At 43.7% G+C, this 26,775-nt stretch overlaps 1 protein-coding gene across 2 annotated transcripts in view; it reads left to right on the top strand.

Moving 5' to 3' along the window:
* Positions 1-296: 296 nt before the first annotated feature.
* LOC144894000 (uncharacterized) overlaps positions 297-26,775 on the top strand; it is a 110,746-nt gene continuing 84,267 nt past the window's right edge. For both annotated transcript variants that reach the window (XM_078785431.1, XM_078785430.1), the window contains exons 1-5: positions 297-504; positions 3,826-3,980; positions 16,315-16,434; positions 19,774-22,821; positions 23,556-23,703. In XM_078785431.1, coding sequence (XP_078641557.1) covers positions 357-504; positions 3,826-3,980; positions 16,315-16,434; positions 19,774-22,821; positions 23,556-23,703 — 3,619 coding nt within the window. In that variant the 5' untranslated portion in view covers positions 297-356. The remainder of the gene's footprint in view (positions 505-3,825; positions 3,981-16,314; positions 16,435-19,773; positions 22,822-23,555; positions 23,704-26,775) is intronic.

Below are 26,775 nucleotides of genomic sequence, written 5' to 3'. Positions count from 1 at the left end.
GGGCATGGGGGTATTTTTACTTGCTTTTCCCATCATGGGGATGAGTACTTTTCCCAGTACAAAAATAAACTGTTAACATTGACAAATTATTCTTAGTTTGTGAAATGATTCTAATTTTATTAAATTATGGCAACTAATGTGCAGTGCAATGGTTAATGACAGTGAAGCCACATGTAAATCACTAATTCGTTTTTAAATGGTGGATACTCATCTGCACAGAACAGAACAAACGGTATGGCGCTATATTGGCATATGTAAAGCTGTGTTTAATTGCTTGTTTTGCTCCACAGATTGCTGGAGACAACATCGGAGCAGATGCTAGGCCAATTGTAGCATCCAATGAAGGGCCTAGCCCAATGGGGTCTCGCCGTGGCAGAGCAAGGCAGAGGCGGCGAGAAGGCCGAAATCGCACGTTTGATTCGGCTGAGCTTTCACGATCACAAGGACCTGTGTCTGCGCCTCAAAATACACAACAAAACCTTGGAGAGATACCAGCAGCAGGAGGTAAGAAGAAATTACAGCAACACCACGTGAGCCATATTGTAGATACCCTCAAGGTAACTGAGGGCCATCCTGCCTACGGGGGATTGAGTTGGAGTGTTTTTGTATACAAGATGTAGGATTATGGAAACACACAATGATGCAGGAAAAATAGAGAACAAACCAAACTTACTGACAGTGGTGGGAATTTCAAGCGAACACAGAACAAGCAGTTGTATGGACGAATTGGCAACAAGAGGAAAATCTGGCATCCTGCCTTGCTCTCCAAACTCTCCGCTGACAAATGGGATGGACAAGATGGATACAGAAGCAACATTTGGGGGGGGGGGGGTGGGTGTAGTTTTAACAGTTGCAGAAAAGCTCATGGTTTTGAATTGGGGGCGATCTGATATGTTTGGTGAACAGCTCTCCTGAAGACCTGGAGAGAAGAATGAGATTGAAGCCTTCCACACTCTCTTCAATGTTCACCAAACGCTGTTCACCAAACATCTCAGATCGTACCCAATTCAAACCCATAATTTTTTCAACCCTCGTTAACCCCTCCCATTCCCCACCCTACTCCAATCCTAGCTCCTTTTAAACTTACAGTTTTCCCTCCTGAGAGTTTCCTTCTGTATCCATCTTGTCCACCCGAAGCATCCTCTACCGCCCCCCATTCCTCCCCACACCCACTGTTTGGCATAGTCTGCCCCTATCTTGGACTTCAACGCTGCTGTTGGTGTTTCCCCCCTCTCTCCACTGTTCTTTTTGACCTGGTGCATCCTGATTGGTTCAGTGTACTAATGCTAGCTGTTCCATGAACCTCAACGATGTATCCAAAAAATCGCACACGTGTCCAAAGGAAGTGGTTCAGTTTGGCATTTTTACCCTTTAGAATTACCCTTTAGATTCTTTAGTATTACCCTTTAGAATTACCCTTTAGTATTACCCTTTAGAATTACCCTTTAGATTCTTTAGTATTACCCTTTAGTATTACCCTTTAGAATTACCCTTTAGAATTACCCTTTAGTATTACCCTTTAGAATTACCCTTTAGAATTACCCTTTAGAATTACCCTTTAGAATTACCCTTTAGAATTACCCTTTAGAATTACCCTTTAGAATTACCCTTTAGAATTATCCTTTAGAATTATCCTTTAGAATTATCCTTTAGAATTACCCTTTAGAATTACCCTTTAGAATTAGCCTTTAGATTCTTTAGTATTACCCTTTAGAATTACCCTTTGGAATTACCCTTTAGAATTAGCCTTTAGATTCTTTAGTATTACCCTTTAGAATTACCCTTTGGAATTACCCTTTAGAATTAGCCTTTAGAATTAGCCTTTAGATTCTTTAGTATTACCCTTTAGAATTACCCGAATTACCTTTTGGAATTACCTTTTAGAATTACCCTTTAGATTCTTTCGTATTAGCCTTTAGTATTACCCTTTAGAATTACCCTTTAGAATTACCCTTTGGAATTACCCTTTGGAATTACCCTCTGGAATTACCCTTTAGTATTACCCTTTGGAATTACCCTCTGGAATTACCCTTTGGAATTACCCTTTGGAATTACCCTTTGGAATTACCCTCTGGAATTACCCTTTAGTATTACCCTTTGGAATTACCCTTTGGAATTACCCTCTGGAATTACCCTTTGGAATTACCCTTTGGAAGTACCCTTTGGAATTACCCTTTGGAATTACCCTTTGGAATTACCCTTTGGAATTACCCTTTGGAATCACCCTTTGCAATTACCCTTTAGAAGCCCTTACAATTACTCTTTCGACCCTTCTGGAATTACACTTTAGAACCCTTTGGAATTAAATATAGTGGGTTAAAAAGGTTCTTATTCTTCATTTTGACGGACAAATAGAAGGAAGAACATACCCCAATATTGAAGCGGCTTCACCTCTTGAAAAGCCCACAGGTAGAGAGCGCCATCTATCTGTGCAGATGAGAGAGAGAGAGAGAGAGAGAGAGAGAGAGAGAGAGAGAGAGAGAGAGAGAGAGAGAGAGAGAGAAAGAGAGAGAAAGAGAAAGAGAAAGAGAAAGAGAAAGAGAAAGAGAAAGAGAAAGAGAAAGAGAAAGAGAAAGAGAAAGAGAAAGAGAAAGAGAAAGAAAGAAAGAAACAGGCCCTGTGCTTCCTTTACTTTGTGGGAGATGCCAATGATATTCAGAGCTTCAGATTTCATTCCATCCAAGAGAGACAAATGTGAAGGCCAAATGGTAAAATAAGAGAGAGCTTTATTCCATCGTGACAGACAAATGCCAGGTAGGCTCTGATAAGTTCAGATTTACCAAGGAAAGACTTAGCATGATGCAGGATGCTCAATCTGTAGCTGACTCTGGATGCCACCTTACAAACATGATATGTCTGGAAAACGTTGAGACTGATGGTGATAGAAAGGTGTTCAAGGGAATTAACTTCTTCCTTGGTCTTGGATGGTTATTACGAAAAGTAAAGGGTGGTGAACAAGAGATAGGTTATTGACGGTCATCCACCTCGCACCGTTAGGCTCATTAGGTTGCCGAGATAGTTTCATTGGGTCGGGGTTACAATCCTGGAACCGTCACCACTCCGACACAGGATACCCGACTGTCTCACCCCCAGCAAGATGGTACTCATTTTGCCGTCCTCTGAAGAATGACGGGTCGAGTCGACCAGACGTGTCATTTTAGCACATTTGGAGTCTGAACTCAGGTCCGTAAGACCCTAAGACAACCACCTCAACTGTTAATCCACCACAGGTAACAGCACAAGGGTTAAAGGGTAGTTTATAAGGAAAAGTCTAGGTTTGTGTGGCCAGAGGGGGTATTTTAGGGTAGAAGGGGCAAAGAGGTATGCATGAGGTGATGGAGGGGTAGAAATCTCACTACATTTGCACACGTACATAGGCCCTAGGCCCTAACAGGAGAACAATACAACAATAGCATCCTTTTTTCACCTGAAAATTTTGCATACATTTTTCGAAATAAGGAACTAAAAACCAATCTGTTTTGCCTCTTCAAATTGTCATCTCATTGGTAGTCAGGTTTGGATGCACCCGATTATTGACGCGCTTTCCGCCAATGGGGGGACTGAAATTGCAGCTCGATCAAGTAGAACTCATTGTTCTGGATGTGCCTTCTTGTTAAGTTTTTTGATTTGGCAAAGGTAGGTCATATGACAATATCTCTAGCCTGCTGTAAATTACATGACTCGAATCAGGTGTGAATAGGTCGCCTCTTTTTCCGAATTGTCAGGACACCCTGTGCCAGATGAGGGGACATTTGTCACTCCCTTAACGACAACATTTGATAAACATCCCAGGACTAATATCATTTTGGTAATTCATTCTCACAGAGCTGCCACGTATTGCCGCACATGCTCTTCCTCTGGAGGAAATTGAGAAGCGCTGGGGGGAGGTGGAGAGGATCCAACCACGTGACACCATGCAAGGAGCCACGAAGGCGCCACATGCTCCAACAGCAGGAATGCTGGAAATGCTGGAGGAAGAGGTTTGTGTTTCTCAGGTTGTATCTCTTTTAAGGATAAAAAGGAGGATCTCTATCATGAATTCAATATAATTTAACTCCAGGACCAGAGTATTGATTAATTAATGCGGCCAAGAGTTGTGGCTACCCCAAACAAAGTACTCAAAGAACCACCTTTAGAGGCCATTTTTCCCCGCAGAGCGGGGTTGGCCTTTTTTGGGAACCGTGGTCCCCTTTTTGAAGCGATGTTTTATGGCCGGATGCCCTTCCTGCCCCCAAACCTGTTAGTCGCCTCTTGCGACACACAGGGAATTACCAGTGAACTGGTACTCAATTTGCCGACCTCGGAAGGATGACAAGCTGAGTCAACCCCCCTGGTGTTAATTCAACGATCGACCAGGATTCAAACCCAGGATCTTAGGATCCCAAGCCGGCACCCTAACTGCTAAGCCAACAAACAAAGTACTCAAAGGTTGGACAACAATTTTTCTCAACTAAATATTGAAAGAGGTATGCTAACTGCCATGTGAAAGAAAGTGGAAGGGACATTTGGGGCATAAGGCCCGACTTCAAATCAATTTGAGCTAGTTTACCTACTTTATCACACTGGTATGCAAGAAATCCTCTCAACACTATACCAGCAGGGAATTTTGATGTATGGGGCACATTTGCTGCAGGAAGATGGTGCCATCTGCCCCATCCATGTCTAGAACCACCTTTGCCTGGAAGAGATGGATTAGACTTACCTTCAGGTCTTCAAGACAGTTGTTCACCACCATCTCAGATCGTCCCCAATTACAAAACCATAATCTTTTGTATCCTTGCCAACTCCCCCTCTCCAACACTCCCAAAGCCGACAACTCCACCCTGAACTCTCCTCCTTCAAAATTCCCATTTTCCTCCTGATCATTTCCTTCTGTATCCATCTTGTCCATCCCATGCGTCCTTCCCTACCACTCATTCCTCCAGACACCCATTGTTTGTCCAAGTCTCCTATCTTGTCCTTAAACTATGCTGTTGGTCTCCCCTCTCTCTACTGTTCCTTGTGTCCCGTTACGTCTTGATCCATTCAATATTCGAGGTCAACTTGAAGATGTTCAACATCTTCCTTGAGGTATTCCGAAAGTATGCATCAAAGGCAGAATTATTTCTCCCCACAATGTATGTCAAAATCTATCATTATTCAGATAATGTTCTTAAATATTTCTTCTCCAACAAAAATATTCAACATCATGAATTTATTATATTTAACCTCATGTTGCTTCAATTGAGGTTTCATTCCCCGCTCCCTTTCATACCCCGATTCCTTATTATCTTTATGATTATTAATACCATAGCAGAGTACCCACCCTATGTGCGAACTTGTTCCAAGCATGCAACACGTTCTTCTGACACATCCCCTTATTTGGGTGGTGTATAGGTGACAGACTGCTGCCTCCATCGCTCCAGAAAATAAAGTTAACTCTGGTTGCGTGTATGAAGCGAAAACATGCGTACTGCTTCTGTGCATATATAATAAATACATTGTGATTATAAAGCTCGGATAATTCCAAATACATCAATCCTTCCCCCAAAGGAAAAAATGGTTGTTTTTTTATTACTTGATGGAATCAAACGAAACTTGCACAAGCACAACTTTAGGGTGTTCTCACTAATCTCTGAAAGTTTCACCTTCCTGGGACAAATCAACACGGAGGAGTAGATGATACATACTGTTGTGTGACTGCTCTCAGTTAATACCAGGCGCGCCACAGATAGCAAATCGAGCGTTATTCGAGGCGTTGTTCAAATACAGACTCACTATACAAGCGCGGTATATATTATATTCACTATATATTCACTATACTATACAAGTATACTATACAATATATATTCCTAAATACAGTCACATGAAAAAGTAAGTACACCCCATGTAAAGTTTTGACTTTTTCAACATCTATCTATAATTCCACTAATCTCTCTGTGTGTGTGTGTGTGTGTGTGTGTGTGTGTGTGTGTGTGTGTGTGTGTGTGTGTGTGTGTGTGTGTGTGTGTGTGTGTGTGTCTGTGTGTGTGTGTGTGTTTGTCTGTGACCGCTGTTTCTCGACAACCACGGGTCCGATATACTTTAAACTTGCCAGGTATATTGCTGGGGACCCGAGGATGTGCCTTTTCAAGGTTTCATATTAATCGGACAAGTACTTACCGAGCTATGGCGATTTAGCCGTTCGCCGTTCGCTTTGGCGTTGCGAATGGACCAAACCATTGCATGTAAATAGAGGGGGGGGGGGGTTCTGTGGTCGTTGCGAATGGACCAAACCATTCATGTAAATAGAGGGGGGGGGGGGTTCTGTGGTCGTTACTGCCACGTGGTTTCAAAGTTTTTTTTTGTTGTTGTTGTTTGCACGCATGTTTTTTTGCACCCACGTACGGGCACGCCCTAGGATGTTTACACACACACACCCCTACACAAATTTTTTTTTTTTTTTTTTTTTGGCAAGGAACGGGCACCCACGTACGGGCACGTCCTAGCTTATATATAGTACGGGCATGCCCTAGTATTTCAACATACAGCTATTTGATCTTCATTTCAACAATATTGATAGATAAAGGTGATATAATATAACAAATATCATGAAACATTTACATTTTGTAGTCCATTGTACAATTTAAATTAACATAAATGCGAATTTCACATGTGGAAAAAGTAAGTACACCCCTACATCTATCTATAATTCCAGCAATCTCTGTGTGTGTGTGTGTGTGTCTGTGTGTGTGTGTGTCTCTGTGTGTGTGTGTTTGTCTGTGACCGCTGTTTCTCGACAACCACGGGTCCGATATACTTTAAACTTGCCAGGTATATTGCTGGGGACCCGAGGATGTGCCTTTTCAAGGTTTTAAATTAATCGCAGAAGTAGTTACCGAGCTATGTCCAAAAAACGATTCAACCAATCAGAGAGCAGCGAGCTATCACGTGTGCCGAACGTGGCGAACAGACTCTGCCTCGGATGGCACATTTGAGAGCGTATTCATTTATTTCCCGTCGGCAAACTATGTTGGCGCTATGTTGGCGTTAAACGATGTTTTAAAACTAATTAAAACTAATTTGCGATTCTTTCGCTTTCCTGCGATATGCGACCTTCCGGAGCTCCTGTGAGAGCGTGCGCCATTACGGATAGTACGGGTACGGGCATGGGCATGCCATATGTTGGCGTTAAACTATGTTTTAAAACTAATTAAAACCATTTCATGTAAATAGAGGGGGGGGGGGGGGGATTGTCACTGTACTCGCAAGCCGTTCGCCGTTCGCTTTGGCGTTGCGAATGGACCAAAACATTTCATGGACCAAACCATTTCATGTAAAGCGTTCGCCGTTCGCTTTGGCGTTGCGAATGAACCAAAACATTTCATGGACCAAACCATTTCATGTAAATAGAGGGGGGGGATATAATTTTAGATATATATATAGTACGGGCATGCCCTAGTTTATCACAACTTCAAATACCTAAAATTAGAATCAGGTGCACCAGCTCAGGTGCAAATGATGAGAACATCGTTAGAGAGGATCTTGGAGGAACCTGTCTTATTTAAACCTCAGACATTTCGTTTGGTTTGCTCTTTGTTGTTGAAGTGTGCGGCGTCACCATGCCTAGATCAAAAGAGCTCTCTGAGGCCTTCAGAAAGAAGGTTATAGACGCCTACGAGTCTGGGAATGGATTTAAAAATATCTCCAAACAATTTGAAATCAATCATTCGACTGTCTGGAAGATCATCGACAAGTGGAGAAGATTCCAAACAACTGCCAACTTGTTCAGGCCAGGCCGCCCCAGCAAGTTCAGCCTGAGAGCAGACCGCAAGATGCTGAAGGAAGTCTCGAAGAACCCCAGAATGTCATCACGGGACCTACAGGTAGCTCTTGCCACTGTTGATGTCAAAGTGCACGAGTCTACCATTAGAAAGAGGCTGCACAAATTTGATCTACATGGGAGGTGTGCCAGGAGGAAACCTTTGCTGTCCAGAAAGAACATCAGGGCAAGACTATAGTTTACCAATGAACACCTCGGCAAAGACCAGCACTTCTGGAACAATGTGCTCTGGACAGATGAGTCAAAGGTAGAGCTATTTGGCCACAGTACCAGAAAACATGTTTGGCGAAAACCAAAGACAGCATTTGACCACAAGAACCTGATACCAACTGTAAAGCATGGTGGTGGAAATATTATGGTTTGGGGCAGCTTTGCTGCATCAGGGCCTGGGCAGCTCACCATCATAGAATCCACTATGAATTCTTCATTGTACCAGAGGGTGCTTGAGGATAATGTGAGGCCATCTGTCGGAAAGTTGAAGCTCAACCGAAGGTGGACCTTGCAACATGATAATGACCCTAAACATACCAGTAAATCCACCAAGGAATGGCTAAGAAGAAAGAAATGGAGGGTTCTGAATGGCCAAGTCAAAGCCCGGATCTAAATTCCATCGAGATGTTGTGGGGGGATTTGAAACGAGCTGTGCATGCAAGAAACCCCTCAAACATCGCACAGCTGAAAGAATTCTGCATGGAGGAGTGGGAAAAATTTCTCCCAGTCGATGTCAGAGACTGGTAGACAGTTAAAAGAAACGCCTACTTGAGGTTGTTTCTGCCAAAGGGGGCAATACCACCTATTAGAGCCAAGGGTGTACTTACTTTTTCCACATGCGAAATTTGCATTTATGTTTATTTAAATTATACAATGGACTACAAAATGTAAATGTTTCATGATATCTGTTATATTATATCACCTTTATCTGTCAATATTGTTGAAATGAAGATCAAATAGCTGTATGTTGAAATATGTTGAAAAAGTCAAAACTTTACATGGGGTGTACTTACTTTTTCACGTGACTGTATATATATAAATATATTCCTATATATATATATATATATATAATATATATATATATATATATATATATATATATTATATATATATATATATATATATATATATATATATATATATATATATATATATATATACAAGTATAAGGTACAGTGAACCCTCGTTTATCGCGGGGGTTACGTTCCAGAACCCCCCGCGATAAACGAAAATCCGCGAAGTAGCGACCATTTTTTTTTTTTTTTTAAATATATATTTTAAAGCATTATGAACTCCCCACACTCTTATTAACCTTTCCCATACTCTTATAAACACTTCCTATACTCTTAAACACTTTTTACACTCTTAAACATACGTAATTTTAACAACATATAAAATTCTAATGGGTACTCACCATTGAAGATACTGTAGCTACCCATGGGTTCCCCAAGCAAGACCAGCATCAGAATCTCCTTGCTCCAGCCGGTGACGTCACCGGCGGGGATTCCCGGCGCGAGAGTGGCTGGTCACGTGACCGCTAAAGCGTGCCGCGCTTTGCGGGTATAATCAGCTACACCTGTTGATCACGTGACCACCGATTCACCGAAGCACGCCACGCTTGAGAGGCGTGGCTTTCGGTTTCTGGTTGTGCTTTATAATGCAGCCCGATAAATGGGCTTTTCAGTGTTCCCGAGTTGGTTTTGAGAATAAATATCTTCTCGGACGAGTTTGTGTCTTGCCCGTCATTTCGTCCGTATCAAGCAAGAGCCCCGGCTCTTCAATACTACAACTTCCGTGATGAAGATGATGATGAATTAGCTGTGCAGTACTGATGACGATGAAGGTGATGATGATGATGAATGTACTGGCGTTTTCCATACGCACGACTCTTTGTCTACCCTTCTACTGTACACTATGTACAGTATTTTATTTCTTGTAATATGTTTTAAATACTGTATTTTTCTTATTTCTTTACGTTTTTTAATTTTTTAGGCTAGAAAATGCTTATTTTACCACAAAAATATTTAAAATAATAGTATATAAAAATACATTTATACCGCAAAATCCCGCGATATAGCGAAAAATCCGCGATATAATTTTACATATACTAGCGAGAAAAAACCGCGATGTACCGAATCCACGAAAAGTGAACCGCGATATAGCGAGGGATGACTGTATATATATATATATATATGTATATGTATATATATTCCAATATACTATACAATAAACTATACTATACAATGTATATTCACTATACAAGTTCGAAGTGGAGGAATGGTTGATCAGAGTTGTGATGGCAATGTACAAAAGAGCGTGCACAGCTGTAAGGACGAAGGACGGGAACAGTGGTGAGTTTGAGGTGAAGGTGGGAGTGCATCAGGGGGTCGGTACTAAGTCCACTACTATTTGTAGCTGTGATGGAGGTGCTGGCTCAGAACGTAAAGGAGTGTTTACCGTGGGAGTGTTGTATGCAGATGATCTGGTGTTGATTGCGGAAAGTATGGATGGACTGAAGGAAAAGATGAACAAGTGGAAGGAATGTATGGAGACAAAAGGTCTGAAGGTGAATATAGGAAAGATGAAGGTGATGGCAAGTGGTAAAGCATGTGGTGAGGTGGAAAGAACTGGGAAGTGGCCATGTGCTGTGTGCAGGAAGGGTGTCGGAGTGAACTCCATTCAATGTACAATGTGCGCTGAGTGGGTTCATCAAAAATGTAGTGGTCTGAGAGGGTTATTAACCAGTGTGACAGCTACATTCAAATGTAACATGTGCACAGAGGGAGCTGCAGATGGAGGAAATGTTGAGTTGGATCTTGGAGACGGCGTGAAGCTGGAAGGTGTGAAAACATTTTGCTACCTCGGAGACATGCTGAATGGAGAAGGTGGATCAGACTCGGCAACGGTTGCTAGAGTGAGATGTGCATGGAAGAAGTTTCGGGAACTGAGTGGCGTGCTGATGAGGAGGGGGGTGTCGTTGAAGCTGAAGGGAAAGGTGTATGCTGTATGTGTGAGAAGTGTTATGATTTATGGGAGCGAGACATGGGTCATGAATGTAGAGCAGCAACGAAGGCTGGAAAGGGTGGAAATGCGAATGGTTCGGTGGATGTGCGGAGTATCGTTGAGAGAGAGGAAGACAAATGATGAATTGCAAAAGATGATGGAAATAGAGCCTGTGATTGATGCTGTGAAGAGGAACAGGTTGAGATGGTTTGGTCATGTGTTGAGGAAGGATGAAAGTGACTGGTTGAGAAGAGTGATGGAAATGAATGTAGAAGGAAGTAGAGGACGGGGAAGACCGAGAAAGACTTGGCTAAAGATGGTGGAAGAAGAAATGCGGGCAAGGGGGTTAACAAGGAGAGATGCAGAAAATAGGGCAAAATGGAGAAGATTGTCATGGGGACCGCAAGGCTAACCCCCGCTCTAGCAGGGAAAATGGCCTTAAAATGCATGTTGTTGTTGTTGTTGTTGTTGTTGTATACAAGCGCGGGAAGAAGACAGAAGCTAGCAGCTTTTAACTGGATGCGATCCGCCGAGCAGTCTTCAATCCTGCTAAAGTTAACTCAAACGAAAACCGATGTAAAATGTACAGGGGAAAATAATATAAGGGTTTATTTACAACGGAATGCCGGGACAGTGAAACGTGCCGGTTAAATAAATGTCCTAAAGTGGAGCGCTCCCACACCAGACGCATAAAACACACAAGGGAATGTATATGAAAAATAAAGGCCGTGCGTGTGTGTGAAGGATGGTGTCAGGGATTGTCAGGCTCGAGCACGCAGTCCGGACGCGGCTCCGGTATTGGTGGGAGGAAGGCCGCCTGGTCGTTGGCGCGAACCAGGCCTTGACGTGCCCTTGTTCGCGCGCTGCTAGGCCAGCGTACGCTGCAGTGGCAAGCCTCGCTTATACGCTCATCGCTCGCACGTGAACACAGGGAAGGAGGGTCGTCAGCGCTCCACCATCCGTCGTCACCCAACAAGCAAGGGTCCAGGGTCATGAACGCAAGGGGCAATGTCAAGCGCAGGGAGAAGGTCCAGAACAAGATGGATCCAGAACGAGAAGGGAGAAGAGAGAGAAAATGTCGGACAGCCAGTTCTTTTGTTGGCCGTCTCGTGACGTCACCGGCACTTCTCCTCCAATCTGCGCGTCGCTTCTTGCTCGCCTCTGACGTCATCGGTGGTACCTGGCCAATCGGCGCTCTACTTCCTCCTCGGCCTTCCTTTCACCAATCAGTGGCCAGCTTCTTGCCCCTGCTTTGACCAATCACGTGCTTCATCCTGCCTCGTCTCCCTATTGGTGGTGTCTCGTCCAATCGCTGCCCCTCCGGGCGTGTCTATTTCCTGCTTGCTCGATGTTTCATCGCCATGCCAGTGCAATGCACGGGCGCTTCCTGCCTGCACTACCCTTGTGAATTGTATTGTCGGGGGGAATTTAATTAGTGTGTGTGCTAATGGGCCTGTCTAGTGTCTATAGTGTAGTGCCATATGGGACAAAGGATAGATTACAGGTCTCACACACAGGGGAATTAGCATAATTCCTAATCTAGTTAGCACAAGGACCATACCTGTATGATCACAAAGATACACTTATGCGAACAAACCGCCTAAACAAACTTATTACATGCGGGGTTCCCTATCAATCTTATTACATAGTCGGAGCATGATACCTACACAGATCTACCAGATCTATATATCACTCTACCCCAAAATTCATGACATAACATGGAGAAGTAGATGATACACATACATACATACATACATACATACATACATACATACATGGAGGTAGTGGACAAAAAAATGGAAACACCAATGTAAAGTCACTTAATAGGGTGTTGGGCCACCATGTGTGGCCAGTTTAGCCTGTATGAATCATGGCATATGGAATTGGCATATGGAATGTGGCATATGGAATGGAATCATGGCATATGGAATGGAATCATGGCATATGGAATGGCATAGCCACCAGCGTATGGAATTCTGCAAGAAGGATGCTGCACCATTCTTCCACGAGAAAGTCAATCATCTCACACTTGTTTGATGGAGGTGGAAAATGCTGCCAAAGGTGCCGTTCCAGAATATCCCATAAATGCTTGATTCGATTACAGTTTGCAATTTACGGTAAAGCATCATCAGAGAGCTTGCATAATGAAAACGCTTCGAGGGATGTTCCATCAGCAACGAAAACATGTCAAACCCGCAAATTATAGAATGCAAATGCTTCAATTATTATTAATCTATTATTGAAATTAGCAGATAGGCTTAATACGGCATCATCCGATAACAAACAATTGGCAGAGTACCTCCCGCAGCTACCCACAATGCTCACAATTCTACATATAGAGACTGTGTCCTCGATCTCAAACATTGTTCTTGTCCTGTTGCTTCGAACTGTGTTGACTCTTGCTTGATGATGTGTTGATGTGTTGTGTTGTGTTGATGTGTTGACATCGTTCAATAATGGCTCCCAAGCGCAAGACCAGTGTTGGAGATGCGTTGACTACCAAGAGGCGGAAGAAAGTGATGTGCCTGAGCCAGAAAGTGGAGCTGCTCGACCGGCTTTCAAGAGTAGAGAGTGTGCAGCCTCTGTTGCCAAATGTTATGGTGTCAACAAATCCACCGTTCGCTACATACGGAAGAAGGAGAAGGCCATTTGTGAGAAAGTTTTAGCGAGCACTGTAACGAGTACGAAAGTGGTCACCCATGTCCTTCCTGAATGCTCACATGGAAAGAATGGAGAAGACTCTCAGAATATGGATCAAGGACAACACGCAGACGAGGGACTTGATGCTGAAAACCATGATGCTGAAGCGTTCCCTAACCCCGCTTATCAAGGATGAGTTGGACGCCATTCCAAAGGTTTCCGAGGAGGAGACGGCGGAGGCGGGCAGTAATGAGGAAGAGGTGCTGACGTCCAACCTCACAGACCAGTTCCTGGGTGAGTTGCTGCAGGACATGCGGGCGATTGTCGACAGTGTGCAAGACGCTGACCCAGTCGTGGAGAGGGACCTCAAGTTCAAGAGGGGCTTGGATGATGTGCTGCTCCCGTACAAAGTGCTGCATCGAAATGTTGGACAATCTGTCAGGCAACTCCCCATTACCCATTTCTACAGCCCTGTTCCCTCCACCTCAAGACCACCAGCACCCTGTCAACGATGTACACAGATTGAATGTTCACACACACCAATAATAATTGTAGAATATTTATTATCTGGAGAAGATTCACTTGATTATACGTGGATTACAGCAAAGATAGCAGTACACTTCACCAGTATATACGACCACAGACTCAGCACAACATTTCAAGCAAAACTTCTGCCCAACTTGGTTGAATTCAGTTCTTTTATAGTATTTCTGCGAACAAAGGAAAGTCTCTGGAGCCTGGAGGAGTCGGACTGAGGAATGAGAGGTCAAGGGTTTGAGACAAGTTGGCGCCCATGGACACGGTAGAACATCTGTTTAACATTTCAACACAGGCCATACAAGATAAGCAGCCTTAGATGAAAGAGTGCAGACATGGTGCTTTCGTCATGCTGGCGCCACTGGAGGAAACCCTGTCTGGGGTTATCTGGCAAAACAACTTCAATACCTTAAATATATTGTATTTCTATCTTGCACAGATTTATCAATGTAAGCTTTATTCCTATAAGTATTCCTAAGCACAGCAAACACGCAATTGCTATAGCACATAATGCAGATTGATCAAAGATTTATTATTGAAGTATTTCTACAATCACATCTAAATTGGAGTGCTTCAACCACGAACAATACATTGAAGATTATAATAAATGGTGCCTTTGTCTTGATCCGTGTGGATTTAAACAATTAGTGGGAAGAGACCATCATTGGAGGTTTGCCATTGCCTTTAAACAGCAACAACAAATGACACTTATCATTCCTGAGAATTAAACAAGTAAAAAACAAATTTGAAACTCGAACGGCACTCAGTAGAGAGCATACATACCTCCACCTGGTTGGCCATATCACTCAATGGTGAAGAATCACTTAAAAATTCTACTAGCCGGATCCGAATCTTCACCAAAATTGAAGATTCTTCCTGGTCACACACATAACTTGTCCAACAAGGTTCGTCCAAATCCATCCATAACTTTTTGAGATACCCCGCTATGTATCGTTTTTGGCCCTATCTCCCAATGGTGAAGAATCACTTAAAAATTAAATAACTCTCATATCCACATCCATATGCAGATCGTCACCAAAATCGAATTGAATCTTCCTTGTCAGACACCCAACTGGTCCACCAAGTTTCGTCCAAATCTGTCCACAACTTTTTGAGATATCCTGCTATGTATCGTTTTTGGCCCTATCTCCCAATGGTGAAGAATTGCTTTTAAAATTCTAGTAGCCGGATCCGAATCCGCATCTTCACCAGTCTAATCATTTCGTCCTTGTGACTTACGCTACATCTCTGCCAAATTTCGTCCGAATCCGTCCACAACATTTTGTCATATCTTGTGCACAAACAAACAAACAGACAGGGGTGAAAACATAACCTCCATCCATCCACCTTTGGTGGCGGAGGTAACAAGATGCCGGCAATAGCTCGCCTACTCTTAAGAGAAAGACATGTCATGAACAGTTGAAAGTCCATTCAGCCTTCCACAACCCTCCCCTGCCTTCCTCACCAGCGTCCTCACCAGCGTCCTCACCAGCGTCCTCGCCAGCGTCCTCACCAGCATGCTCATCAGCATCCTCACCAGCGTCCTCACCAGCGTCCTCACCCCCGTCCTCACCCCCGTCCTCACCCCCGTCCTCACCTTCTTCTACCTCTCCAGGCTCTAACTTAGTGCACGATTATGCTGCACAATCATTTGGGTCACCCTTAAAGTTCGAGGAATTCATGGGATTTTTATTCATCACCATCACCATCATCATCACCATCATCATCCTCATTTGAAAGTTGTTTGTAAAATAGAAAATTTAAACGGTACATGATGGTGTTGTGTTTTTTTTTGTTTGTTTCACGGTACGATATGGTTGTGGTCGAAAACATTTTAAACTTTAAAAATTTTCCTCTGAATAAGGAACCACCGGGAACCTATAACGTATCCCCCTTTTCCCCATTGAAACAATGCCGCGGCATACATTCACGGGATTTTCAATGACCTTCGTGGATTTTCGTCAACATTCGCGGGACTTGCCTCACCATTCGTGGATTTTGCCTCACCATTCGCGGTTTGTTCCTCTCTATTCACGGATTTCTGCGACTGAGGAACCTATCCCCCCTTTTTCCATTGAAACAATGCCCCGCTATTCGCTAGTTTCGCTATTCGCGGATTTTCCAGGAGCATATCCCCCCGCGAATAGCGAAACCAGCGAATAGCGGGGTCCGACTGTATGTGTGTGTGTGTGTGTGTGTGTGTGTGTGTATATATGTATGTATGTATATATATATGTATATATATATATATATATATATATATATATATATATATATATATATATATAATGTTGCGCTACCTCTGCCCACCTTAGCGCAAGTGTGTTGTGATCTTCCCACAGATAGAGGGACTGAAATTACAGCTCCATCAGGCAGAACTAGAGCTGGACAGCAGACAAAAGAAGGTGGCCAGCCTGAGCTCCAGCAGCAGTTCAAATGAACACAAGAAGGGTGACAAAAAGGTGAGTTAGGCCCAATCCGCATCTCCCATCCACATTGACAGGCATGGTGAACTCGCTCTCAACTCAACAGTTACCCTCATGCTTCGAGTTGAAATACAACAATAGGTTGTCTCGCCATGTACGTACGCACACCAGACGAGTATGTGCTGAGTTTGAGAATATGTGTGCGTAGGTCGTTGTTTTCCTTATCCTCGAATATTTAAAGGGAACACCAAGTGTGGTAGAAACAAAACAAGAGCGGAATTTGTGCCAAATCAGTTACGTAAATATTATTTGCGAGTTTCTTCGAACTCCAAACGCGATTAGAATGTGGTTAAAATCCGGGTTTTCCAACTGGATTCCTGTCGGCTGCAATGCCACCGCTGATTACATGCAGGTTGAGGCGGTCAGGTAAGGCGGCAGAAAAATATACGAACTCCAATTGAGAATGGCTGAGCTTCTGGGACCTGACCTGGTGCTTGGTCTTTTGCAAAGCCTGATGTGGTTCTTCACTTTTTGTGTGGCTTCACCAGTTGCTTCGTATCCTGTATGACCTGGCTTGCTGCATCCCATAATTGCTGGCCTTGTACAGTGATTCCCACTCTGCACAGTTTGGCATGGCTGTTCCCATACCTTCCTGCCTGTCCTGGTGTTTCCCATTCTTTATGGCCTGCCCCATACTTTCTTCCCCATACTTCCATGTTTTGCAGCTTCCCATCCTGCATGACATGGCATGACGCTTCCCATCCCTCGTAGCCTGGCCTGGTGGAACCCTTTACACATGGCATGGCATAGCGCTTCCCATCCCTTGTGGCCTGGCCTGGTGGAACCCTTTACACATGGCATGGCATAGCGCTTCCCATCCCTTGTGGCCTGGCCTGGTGGAACCCTTTACACATGGCATGGCATAGTGCTTCCCATCCCTTGTGTCCTGGCCTGGTGGAACCCTTTACACATGGCATGCCATGTACTTCGCCTCCCTTGTGGCCTGGCCTGATGGAACCCTTTACACATGGCATGGCATAGCGCTTCCCATCCCTTGTGTCCTGGCCTGGTGGAATCCTTTTCACATGGCATGGCATAGTGCTTCCCATCCCTTGTGTCCTGGCCTGATGGAACCCTTTACACATGGCATGGCTCCATTTGTGTTTGTTTGTCCGCACATAACGTGCAAACCTAGGCCACAAACGCCACCTAGTGGTAGCCAGTATTCCACGTTATAAATTTTCAACCAATACCTTAAAAAAGCATGTACAATTAGGATGTAAGTACGTCTATAAAGTATGTACGGTACAATTAGGATGTAAGTACGTCTATAAAGTATGTACGGTACAATTAGAATGTGAGTACGTTTATAAAGTATGTACGGTACAATTAGAATGTGAGTACGTCCATAAAGTATGTATGATACAATTATAATGTGAGTACGTCTATAAATTATGCATGATACAATTCGAATGTGAGTACGTCTATAAAGTATGTTGATACAATTAGAATGTGAGTACGTCTATAAAGTATGTATGATACAATTAGAATGTGAGTATGTCTTTAAAGTATGTATGGTACAATTAGAAAGTGAGTACGTCTATAAATTATGTATGATACAATTAGAATGCGACTATGTCTATGAAGTATGTACGGTACAATTAGAATGTGAGTATGACTACAAAGTATGTACGGTACAATTAGAATGTGAGTACGTCTATAAAGTATGTACGGTACAATTATAATGTGAGTACGTCTATAAAGTATGTATGGTACAATTAGAATGTGAGTACGTCTATAAATTATGTACGGTACAATTAAAATGTGAGTACGTCTTTAAAGTATTGTTACGTTTGTGGGGGTGGATGGAGGAATCCCATAAGAAAAATGAAAGATAGGACTGTGTAATTATAGCATGGACCGTGGATGTGTAGGAGACATCTCAATGTATTTAACTAGGGAAGCTGGAGCTTAAGATTGTTTGTGTCTTCACATGAGGGGTGAAGCTGTGTTTACTAGTTAGGGATGAAGGTTAGTTTCCCCCTGTATGTTGTTTTCTTTGTCGCTTTCCCTACGTTTCGACAATTACAAGGCCGGCCATGTAAAACTTCCATTAAACCAACACAACCGCCAACAATACCTGAACATTGCCAATCGACAAGTAAGCCCTGCCTCCGAAAGATCGGAGCCGGCAGGCCATGCCCCGAAGTTCGTCATCGGTCAAGCGGACATGGGGTGATTCAATAGAGCTCAGCCCTTGGTCGGTATGACGTCAGGAGAGAAGGTTCGAGAGGAGTGAGAGGAAGAAAAGCGCATCTTGCTCGCTCTCTCGGTGTGGGGTTTTGGAGAGAAACAGACGTTGGTGGAGGAGCTGCGTCCTTTCTTTTGCATGTGCGCCTGAGAGGATCACTTTTGCCGAGTCGGCAGGAATTTGAGGGGTTTTTCGGACACTGCTGAGGTCGTGGTTGACTGGGTCAGCGTTGTGCTTCCCAGGATGGCAGAAGGACCTGAAAGAGGACCGCCCTCACAAAATACCTCACTTTCGTGGCGCCGAGGAGCGTGTCTCCATGGCCATCTTGCGCGCTTCCCACCTGTAGGGCTTCAAGCTTCAACGACCATCAAGCTCCTAAAAGTCCTCGTTGAGGCCAAAGCCGAGTGCCGGCCATCGAAAAGAAACGATTGACTTTCATTATCTTTCCCCTGTGTGTTGTATTTGTGAGTGAGTGGAGAGGTCTCACAGAAGAGAATATTTGTTTTACCTCACCTTTCATTTTGATCCTTTGATCCTGTGTGGCATTTTTCATTTGTTGTGTTCATTTATTCGTTGTGGGTTCGGGAATAAACCCGTGTGCTTTCCTTGAGGTAAGTTGTTCAGTTGAGGTAAGAAAGTGGAAAAAATGGCTTTAGATGGAAGCACATTTGCATCAAGGCAACAGCCACCTCTTCCAGATGAAGAGGAACAAGCAATGGGAAGAGTGGAACAGGTGACTGTAGGAGGAAAAAGCAGGAATATAAATTGCACTCCATGTTGCTTTGGCAATTGCTGCTGGCGACGGAAGGAGAATGTCAACCGATGATGTCACTGGTTAAAGGTCACGATAGGAAACTTGCATGCTCTGCCAAAGTTTTGATTGCAAAATTGAATACCTTCTGATTTCAGTATGCTATGCTCTGTTGCGTACTTACATATATTCTTAAATTGTTGTAAAAGTGAGGGTTTGAGGAATATTTTAGGTGAGAGACACTTTGTTTTCCCTTTACGATGTTATGGCAAAGACCATATCTGAGAATAAGTAAAGGAGGATGATGATACATTTTTTTTATTGTGATTATTTGATGATTAATTAATTTCATGTCTCTGCTGTTATCATCCAGATAGACCTGCAGAGAGTGAAGAACGAGCTCCATTTAGAGATCCAGGTTCAGCGGCGACAGATAGAGCAAGGGTTCCTCGTGACCCGGGCCTTGCGCCGTGGATACGGCGCAGCCTGCGAGGTTGCACATCGGCAAGAGCGGGTCCTGGCTGATCTGGAGGATCAACTCAGGTTGGCACAAACCTTACAAAGTGAAGCAGAGCAAGGACGAGCTGCAGCAGAAACTGCCTTGAGTGCCATGCAAGCATGGGCCAGAGATGCCGAGGAAGAGCTGAAGCATTATCGTGAGAATGGAGAAGTGAAGGCCTTCAAGGAGAAATCAGCCATGGACCCAAGAGAGGAAAATGTAGAGACTGTAACTGATGAGCTCAGTCATTGTTTCAGTTTTCAGGAAGAACAAGAAGGAAAAGAGCATCGTACAGACAAGAAAGTGGAAAAAATGGCTTTGGATGGAAGCACATTTGCATCAAGGCAACAGCCAACTCTTCCAGATGAAGAGGAACAAGCAATGGGAAGAGTGGAACAGGTGACTGTAGGAGGAATGGGTTCAGGTTTTTCAAAACTCCTCAATGATCTTGACATTTTGCTGCATAAAATACAGGATGAAGAACAGAAGACTCGAGTTGAAGGGATCCAGCAGCATTCGATAATCTCAGGCACACTCACTATGCAGGCAAGAGAAAGAAGTCCTTCAGAAACAGCTGAACATGAAGACGATGAAGAAGAAACCGACTCGCAGAGTAATAAAACGAACCAACAGGACCTGGAGTCGATACTTCAGCAGTACTCGGGGCTGATAGGTCATCTTGCAAAAAGAATGAAGGGTCCTTCGAAGCACCTGTCCGATAAAAAGAAAGCAGAAATTAAAAATTGCAGTGTTGGTAGTGATTTGAAAGAAACTGAAGATGTGAAGTTCTTAGAAGGAGCTTCTGGAGCGAAGAATATGGTTCTGCAGGAAGACGACAACTTGGGTTCGACTGGATCGCCATTAAGTGACAAACCCCGAATTGAGGAGAATTCAACGCTGAAGCATGGCGGACATGCAGAACTCCAGGAAATGCAGGAAATATTTATACAAATAAAGGAAGACTTTGAGGAGTTGAGAAAGAGGTTTATGAAGACAACCACAAAGAGCACAGACCTAGGAAGTAAGTACAGAACACTTCAAAATGATTATCAGATGTTAGTGGAAGAGTGCCAACACGAAGCATCAGAGGTCACGGAACAACTTACTCTGACTGGTCTTTCATTGGTAGGCCAAGACATAAGTTCAGGTGCACAGAATGTAAGGCTATTTAGTGGTGGCAACACTGGTTGTCCATCCTTCAGTGAGCTGCTGGAGAACCTTACAGGATTTGTGATGAAACTGAAGAAATTAAAAAGCAGTTTTCACAACCAGGAGACTCCAAGAACACTGCCATCTTCTGCCGGGCAATGGCACAGTGCTGAAGGCTATTTAAATGTTATGAATGAGAGTGAGAGTTCCATATCACAGCCTGAAAGACATTCGTCTGGGGATATTGTTGATCAAACGTCATGCGATGAGAGCAGAGAACTCCTGTCCACTTTTGATGACATCGAAAGCAAGTTAATGATTTTGGAAGGACGACTTTCGGATACAAGCAAATTACTCACTACATCTTGCTTCCACTGTCCGCACTTGGAGCTGCAGTATCAAAACGACGTCCCGGCTTATAGTGTGGGTCTGCCGTCATCACCTTCGCCGTTATCCTCAACGTCAACGCCAACATCATCACAATCGTCATCTGTCAGCACAGTTTCTTTGAAAGAACTTCCCCAAAAGCAAACGTTTATCGGGATGTTAGAGGCCAAGCTGGCGACTTTGTCGGAAGAGGAGCAGGTGAACGTTCTGTTGGAGAAGCTTGCGGTTGAGTCGGCTCTCCTTTCCCACGCAACTGGACAGCAGCCTGATGTGCAAGCGGGCGTTGATTATCACCGGAAGCAAGTCGACCTGCTGCTGTCAGCATGGCTTCCTCATGGTGCTTGGAATTCCTACAACAACGACAGTAGTATACTCAATAAATGTCCTCGAGGAGAAATGAGCGATCTTCATCCTGATGAGATCAACGAGGACTCCGTAAAGAAGCCACTGGAAGTCCAGCTTCTCAATACTGTTGTTATAAGTGGCATTTTGGCTCTCATTTTGAAAAATATGCAAACTTCTTCAAGGCAGAGAATCATAGAGTTAGAACAAGAGCTCTCCAGAACTTTCCACTGCGAGCAGGAGCAGGAAAGACTATTACTAAATATTAGAGAAGCGTCGTCCCTCCATGAAGTCAGAGAGCAATTGAAAACTTTGGGAAGTATCTCACTTGATTGGAAAAACAAAGAGGACATAGAGAGGCTTCAAAAGGAAATTACAAACCAGTGGAAGCATGATTCCAGTGTCGTTGAGGACTACCAACGACTGCGCAGGTGCTTAAAGGAGCTCCAGACGGTGATCGGCCGAGACCAACAAGAACCCGATGATGCATTCTCCAGTGATATCGCAAGCTCCTCAAATAATACGGCGGAAGCTGGACACGCTGGAGACACTCGGATAGAAATGCTTCAGAAAGAATTAGAACAGGCGGGCCAACGATTATACCAGAGGATTCAAGAGAGTGAGAAAGTGATGGAACAGCTCACAAGTGCCTTGGATGTAGTAATTGCAGGACATGCCAAATGCTTGGAAGATACTGAGGCAGTTAGACGGGAAGCAGAAGGAAGGCTTCAGGTAGTGCAGAACAACTTCTCCCATGATAAGGAGCATCTCACTGACACACACAAAGAGGAGGTGAACAGGCTTCCATTTCAACTTCCACAAGATGGGGAGCCGCTTCAAGCGTCACGTCAACTGAGGGAACGTTGTGCATTGGAGTTGGGCGACACGAATGTTCAGCAGACAAACTATGCAGCACTGTGCAAGCGGAACTCTCAACTGGAGAAACGCGTCGAGACGCTGTGCTCGGAACTCGATCGTCGGCCACCCTGCGAATATGTTATGTCTCTTCGGTCAAAGCATCATAAGGAGCTCAACAGCCTCAAGGTTACTGAACTACAATATTCATTCCATAGGATACACTCAATTATGGATAACTTACCTAATGTGCACCGCCACTACATCAGTGTGCACCAGCACCCTAATATGCACCACCACTGCATCAGTGTGCATCGGCACCATAATATGCACCACCACTGCATCAGTGTGCACCGGCACCCTAATATGCACCACCACTGCATCAGTGTGCACCGGCACCCTAATATGCACCACCACTGATCAGTGTGCACCGGCACCCTAATAGGCACCACCACTGCATCAGTGTGCACCAGCACCCTAATATGCACCACCACTGCATCAGTGTGCACCAGCACCCTAATATGCACCACCACTGCATCAGTGTGCACTGTCACCCTAATATGCACCACCACTGCATCAGTGTGCACCAGCACCATAATATGCACCACCACTGCATCAGTGTTCACCGTCACCCGAATATGCTCCACTGCATCAGTGTGCACCAGCACAATAATATGCACCACCACTACATTGGTGTGCACCGGCACCGAAGTTGTGTAATAATCAGATGTTGTGATTCTCAGCTTTTTAAGTCCGATTTTAGTTTCCGTTAACATCCTGGAATCGGAAGAAACACTCTTTATCTTGCTTGTTCGTAGATAAATATGAAATATACCTTGTTGTTTGTATACCGTACAAGATGAATCGCCGTTGATAGGCAATAACATCAGTGGCGATGGCTGGTTTGTCATTATGCGTTGCAGGCGACCTGCGAGCGTGGGTTGGTGGCCATGGACGAGGCACACGTGCGCTTAGTGAAAGAGCTGCAGCGGGGGCATCGGCGAGAGTTGACTCGGATGCAACACCAGCAGGAGCGCTTGCTTGCTGAGGAAACTGCTGCCACGGTGGCCGGTATGCTTGTTAAAGTCTACCCAGCAACTCATGATTCTCACAACTATTTCATAATATCCAGTCCTATTCAAAAATAGCATGCATTCAGTGAAATATCAGTGAAATGAAAGTGAAGTGAAATGAAAATATTCAGTGAAAAATAGCAACAGTCGCGTGAAAAAGTAAGTACACCCCTTGTAAAGTTTTGACTTTTTCAACATATTTCAACATACAGCTATTTGATCTTCATTTCAACAATATTGATAGATAAAGGTGATATAATATAACAAATATCATGAAACATTTACATTTTATAGTCCATTGTATAATTTAAATAAACATAAATGCAAATTTCGCACGTGGAAAAAGTAAGTACACCCCTACATTTATCACTACTTCAAATACCTAAAATTAGAATCAGGTGCACCAGCTCAGGTGCAAATGATTAGCACATCGTTAGAGAGGATCTTGGAAGAACCTGTCTTATTCAAAGCTCAGACATTTAGTTTGGTTTGCTCTTTGTTGTTGAAGTGTGTGGCATCACCATGCCTAGATCAAAAGAGCTCCCTGAGGCCTTCAGAAAGAAGGTTATAGATGCCTATGAGTCTGGGAAGGGATTTAAAAAGATATCCAAACAATTTGAAATCAATCATTCGACTGTCCGGAAGATCATCTGCAAGTGGAGAAGATTCCAAACAACTGCAAACTTGTTCAGGCCAGGCCGCCCCAGCAAGTTCAGCCCGAGAGCAGACTGCAAGATGCTGAAAGAAGTCTCTAAGAACCCCAGAATGTCATCACGGGACCTACAGGTAGCTCTTGCCACTGTTTATGTCAAAGTGCACGAGTCTACCATTAGAAAGAGGCTGCACTAATTTGATCTACATGGGAGGTGTGCCAGGAGGAAATCTTTGCTGTCCAGAAAGAACATCAGGGCAAGACTAAAGTTTGCCAATGAACACCTAGGCAAAGACCAGCACTTCTGGAACAATGTGCTCTGGACAGATGAGTCAAAGGTAGAGCTATTTGGCCACAGTACCAGAAGACATGTTTGGCGAAAACCAAAGACAGCATTTGACCACAAGAACCTGATACCAACTGTAAAGCATGGTGGTGGAAATATTATGGTTTGGGGCAGCTTTGCTGCATCAGGGCCTGGGCAGCTCACCATCATAGAATCCACTATGAATTCTTCATTGTACCAGAGGGTGCTTGAGGATAATGTGAGGCGATCTGTCAGAAAGTTGAAGCTCAACCAAAGGTGGACCTTGCAACATGACAATGATCCTAAACATACCAGTAAATCCACTAAGGAATGGCTGAAAAGAAAGAAATGGAGGGTTCTGGAATGGCCAAGTCAAAGCCCGGATCTAAATCCCATCGAGATGTTGTGGGGGGATTTGAAAAGAGCTGTGCATGCAAGAAACCCCTCAAACATCGCACAGCTGAAATAATTCTGCATGAAGGAGTGGGCAAAATTTTATCCTAGTCGATGTCAGAGACTGGTAGACAGTTATAAGAAACGCCTACTTGAGGTTGTTTCTGCCAAAGGGGGCAATACCACCTATTAGAGCCAAGGGTGTACTTACTTTTTCCACATGCGAAATTTGCACTTATGTTTATTTAAATTATATAATGGACTACAAAATGTAAATGTGTCATATTTGTTATATTATATCACCTTTATCTATCAATATTGTTGAAATGAAGATCAAATAGCTGTATGTTGAAATATGTTGAAAAAGTCAAAACTTTACATGGGGTGTACTTACTTTTTCACATGACTGTATAATGTATGTATATATATATATATATATATATATATATATATATATATATATATATATATATATATATATATATATATATATATATATATATATATATATATATATATATATATAGATATATATATATATATATATGTATGTATATATATATATATATATATATGTATATATATATATATATATATATATGTATATATATATATATATATATATACAGACTTGGCATTTAATATGGAATTTTTTTTGTTGTTGACTTGGGTTTACTTTCTTAACTCAGTATATCAATCTGGTGAGTTTCTTTTACACTTTGGTGATTTATTTGTTAAAAGAACCATGTCACTGATTGTCTGTCGCAGCAAGAAGTCAACAACAGGATTATATCACAGGTGGCACGGCAAAATGTACGGACAGGTGCATTTGATGATTGGCTTCACAGTCAGGTATACAAGGGTTGTTGCGTTCTGTATTAGTGGAAAACAACTGCTGCACATCTCCAAAAGTTATTGCCACTTCCTCTGGAGATGGTCCGTCAACTCGACAATGCTGTTTGTCATGGAGTGGTGGCTTTAAGAAATTACGGCATGAAACAGCGTGCTATTGCCCGGCAGTATGGCATCACTCAAGGTCAGGTGTCAAAGATCCTGAAACGAAATGCTCAGAGGGGTGTCCCTACTCCAATACCGAGGCCAGGACGTCCCCGCAGAACCACAAGGAGGGATGATCGCCAGCTGCACCAGTTAGTCCTCAATGGCCGTACCAAGTCAGCTAATCGGCTTAGGGCTGAGTGGCAGCAACTGACAAATGTGCCTGTATCCAGAAGGCTAGTCAACCAACGACTGGTTCAAGCAGGCTATCGTGCCAGGCGTCCCCTGAGAAAGCCACGCCTGACCAGACAACACCGCCAGCGCCGATTGCAGTGGGCCAGAGAGCCCCGTCAATGGCAGCCAGGACACTGGAATCACGTGATCTTCAGTGACGAGTCTAGATTTCTGGTCTATCGTCAAGATGGCCGCGTCTGAGTGTGCAGACAAGTGCATGAAGCCTACAACAAAGATTGTATAGTGCCAAGAGACCAAGCTGGAGGTGGTGGGGTGACCGTTTGGGCTGCTTTTCATGCAGGGGGCAAAACTGACCTGGTTGTTCTGAATGGAAACCTGAACCAGTTCAAGTACAGGGCCATTCTGGAAGAAACATTGCTTCCATTTGCTCGTGCAGCCTTTCCATGAAACTTTGTCTTCCAAGATGACAATGCACGGCCTCATCGTGCTCGCATGATCCAACACTTTCTTGCTGACCGTGGTGTAGA

Source organism: Myxine glutinosa, chromosome 10, assembly GCF_964187855.1.
Source record: "Myxine glutinosa chromosome 10, kmMyxGlut1.1, whole genome shotgun sequence".
In the NCBI taxonomy this organism is placed as follows: Eukaryota; Metazoa; Chordata; class Myxini; order Myxiniformes; family Myxinidae; genus Myxine; species Myxine glutinosa.
Note: the sequence above shows the minus strand (reverse complement) of the source record. Positions and strands in the feature narration are given on the sequence as shown.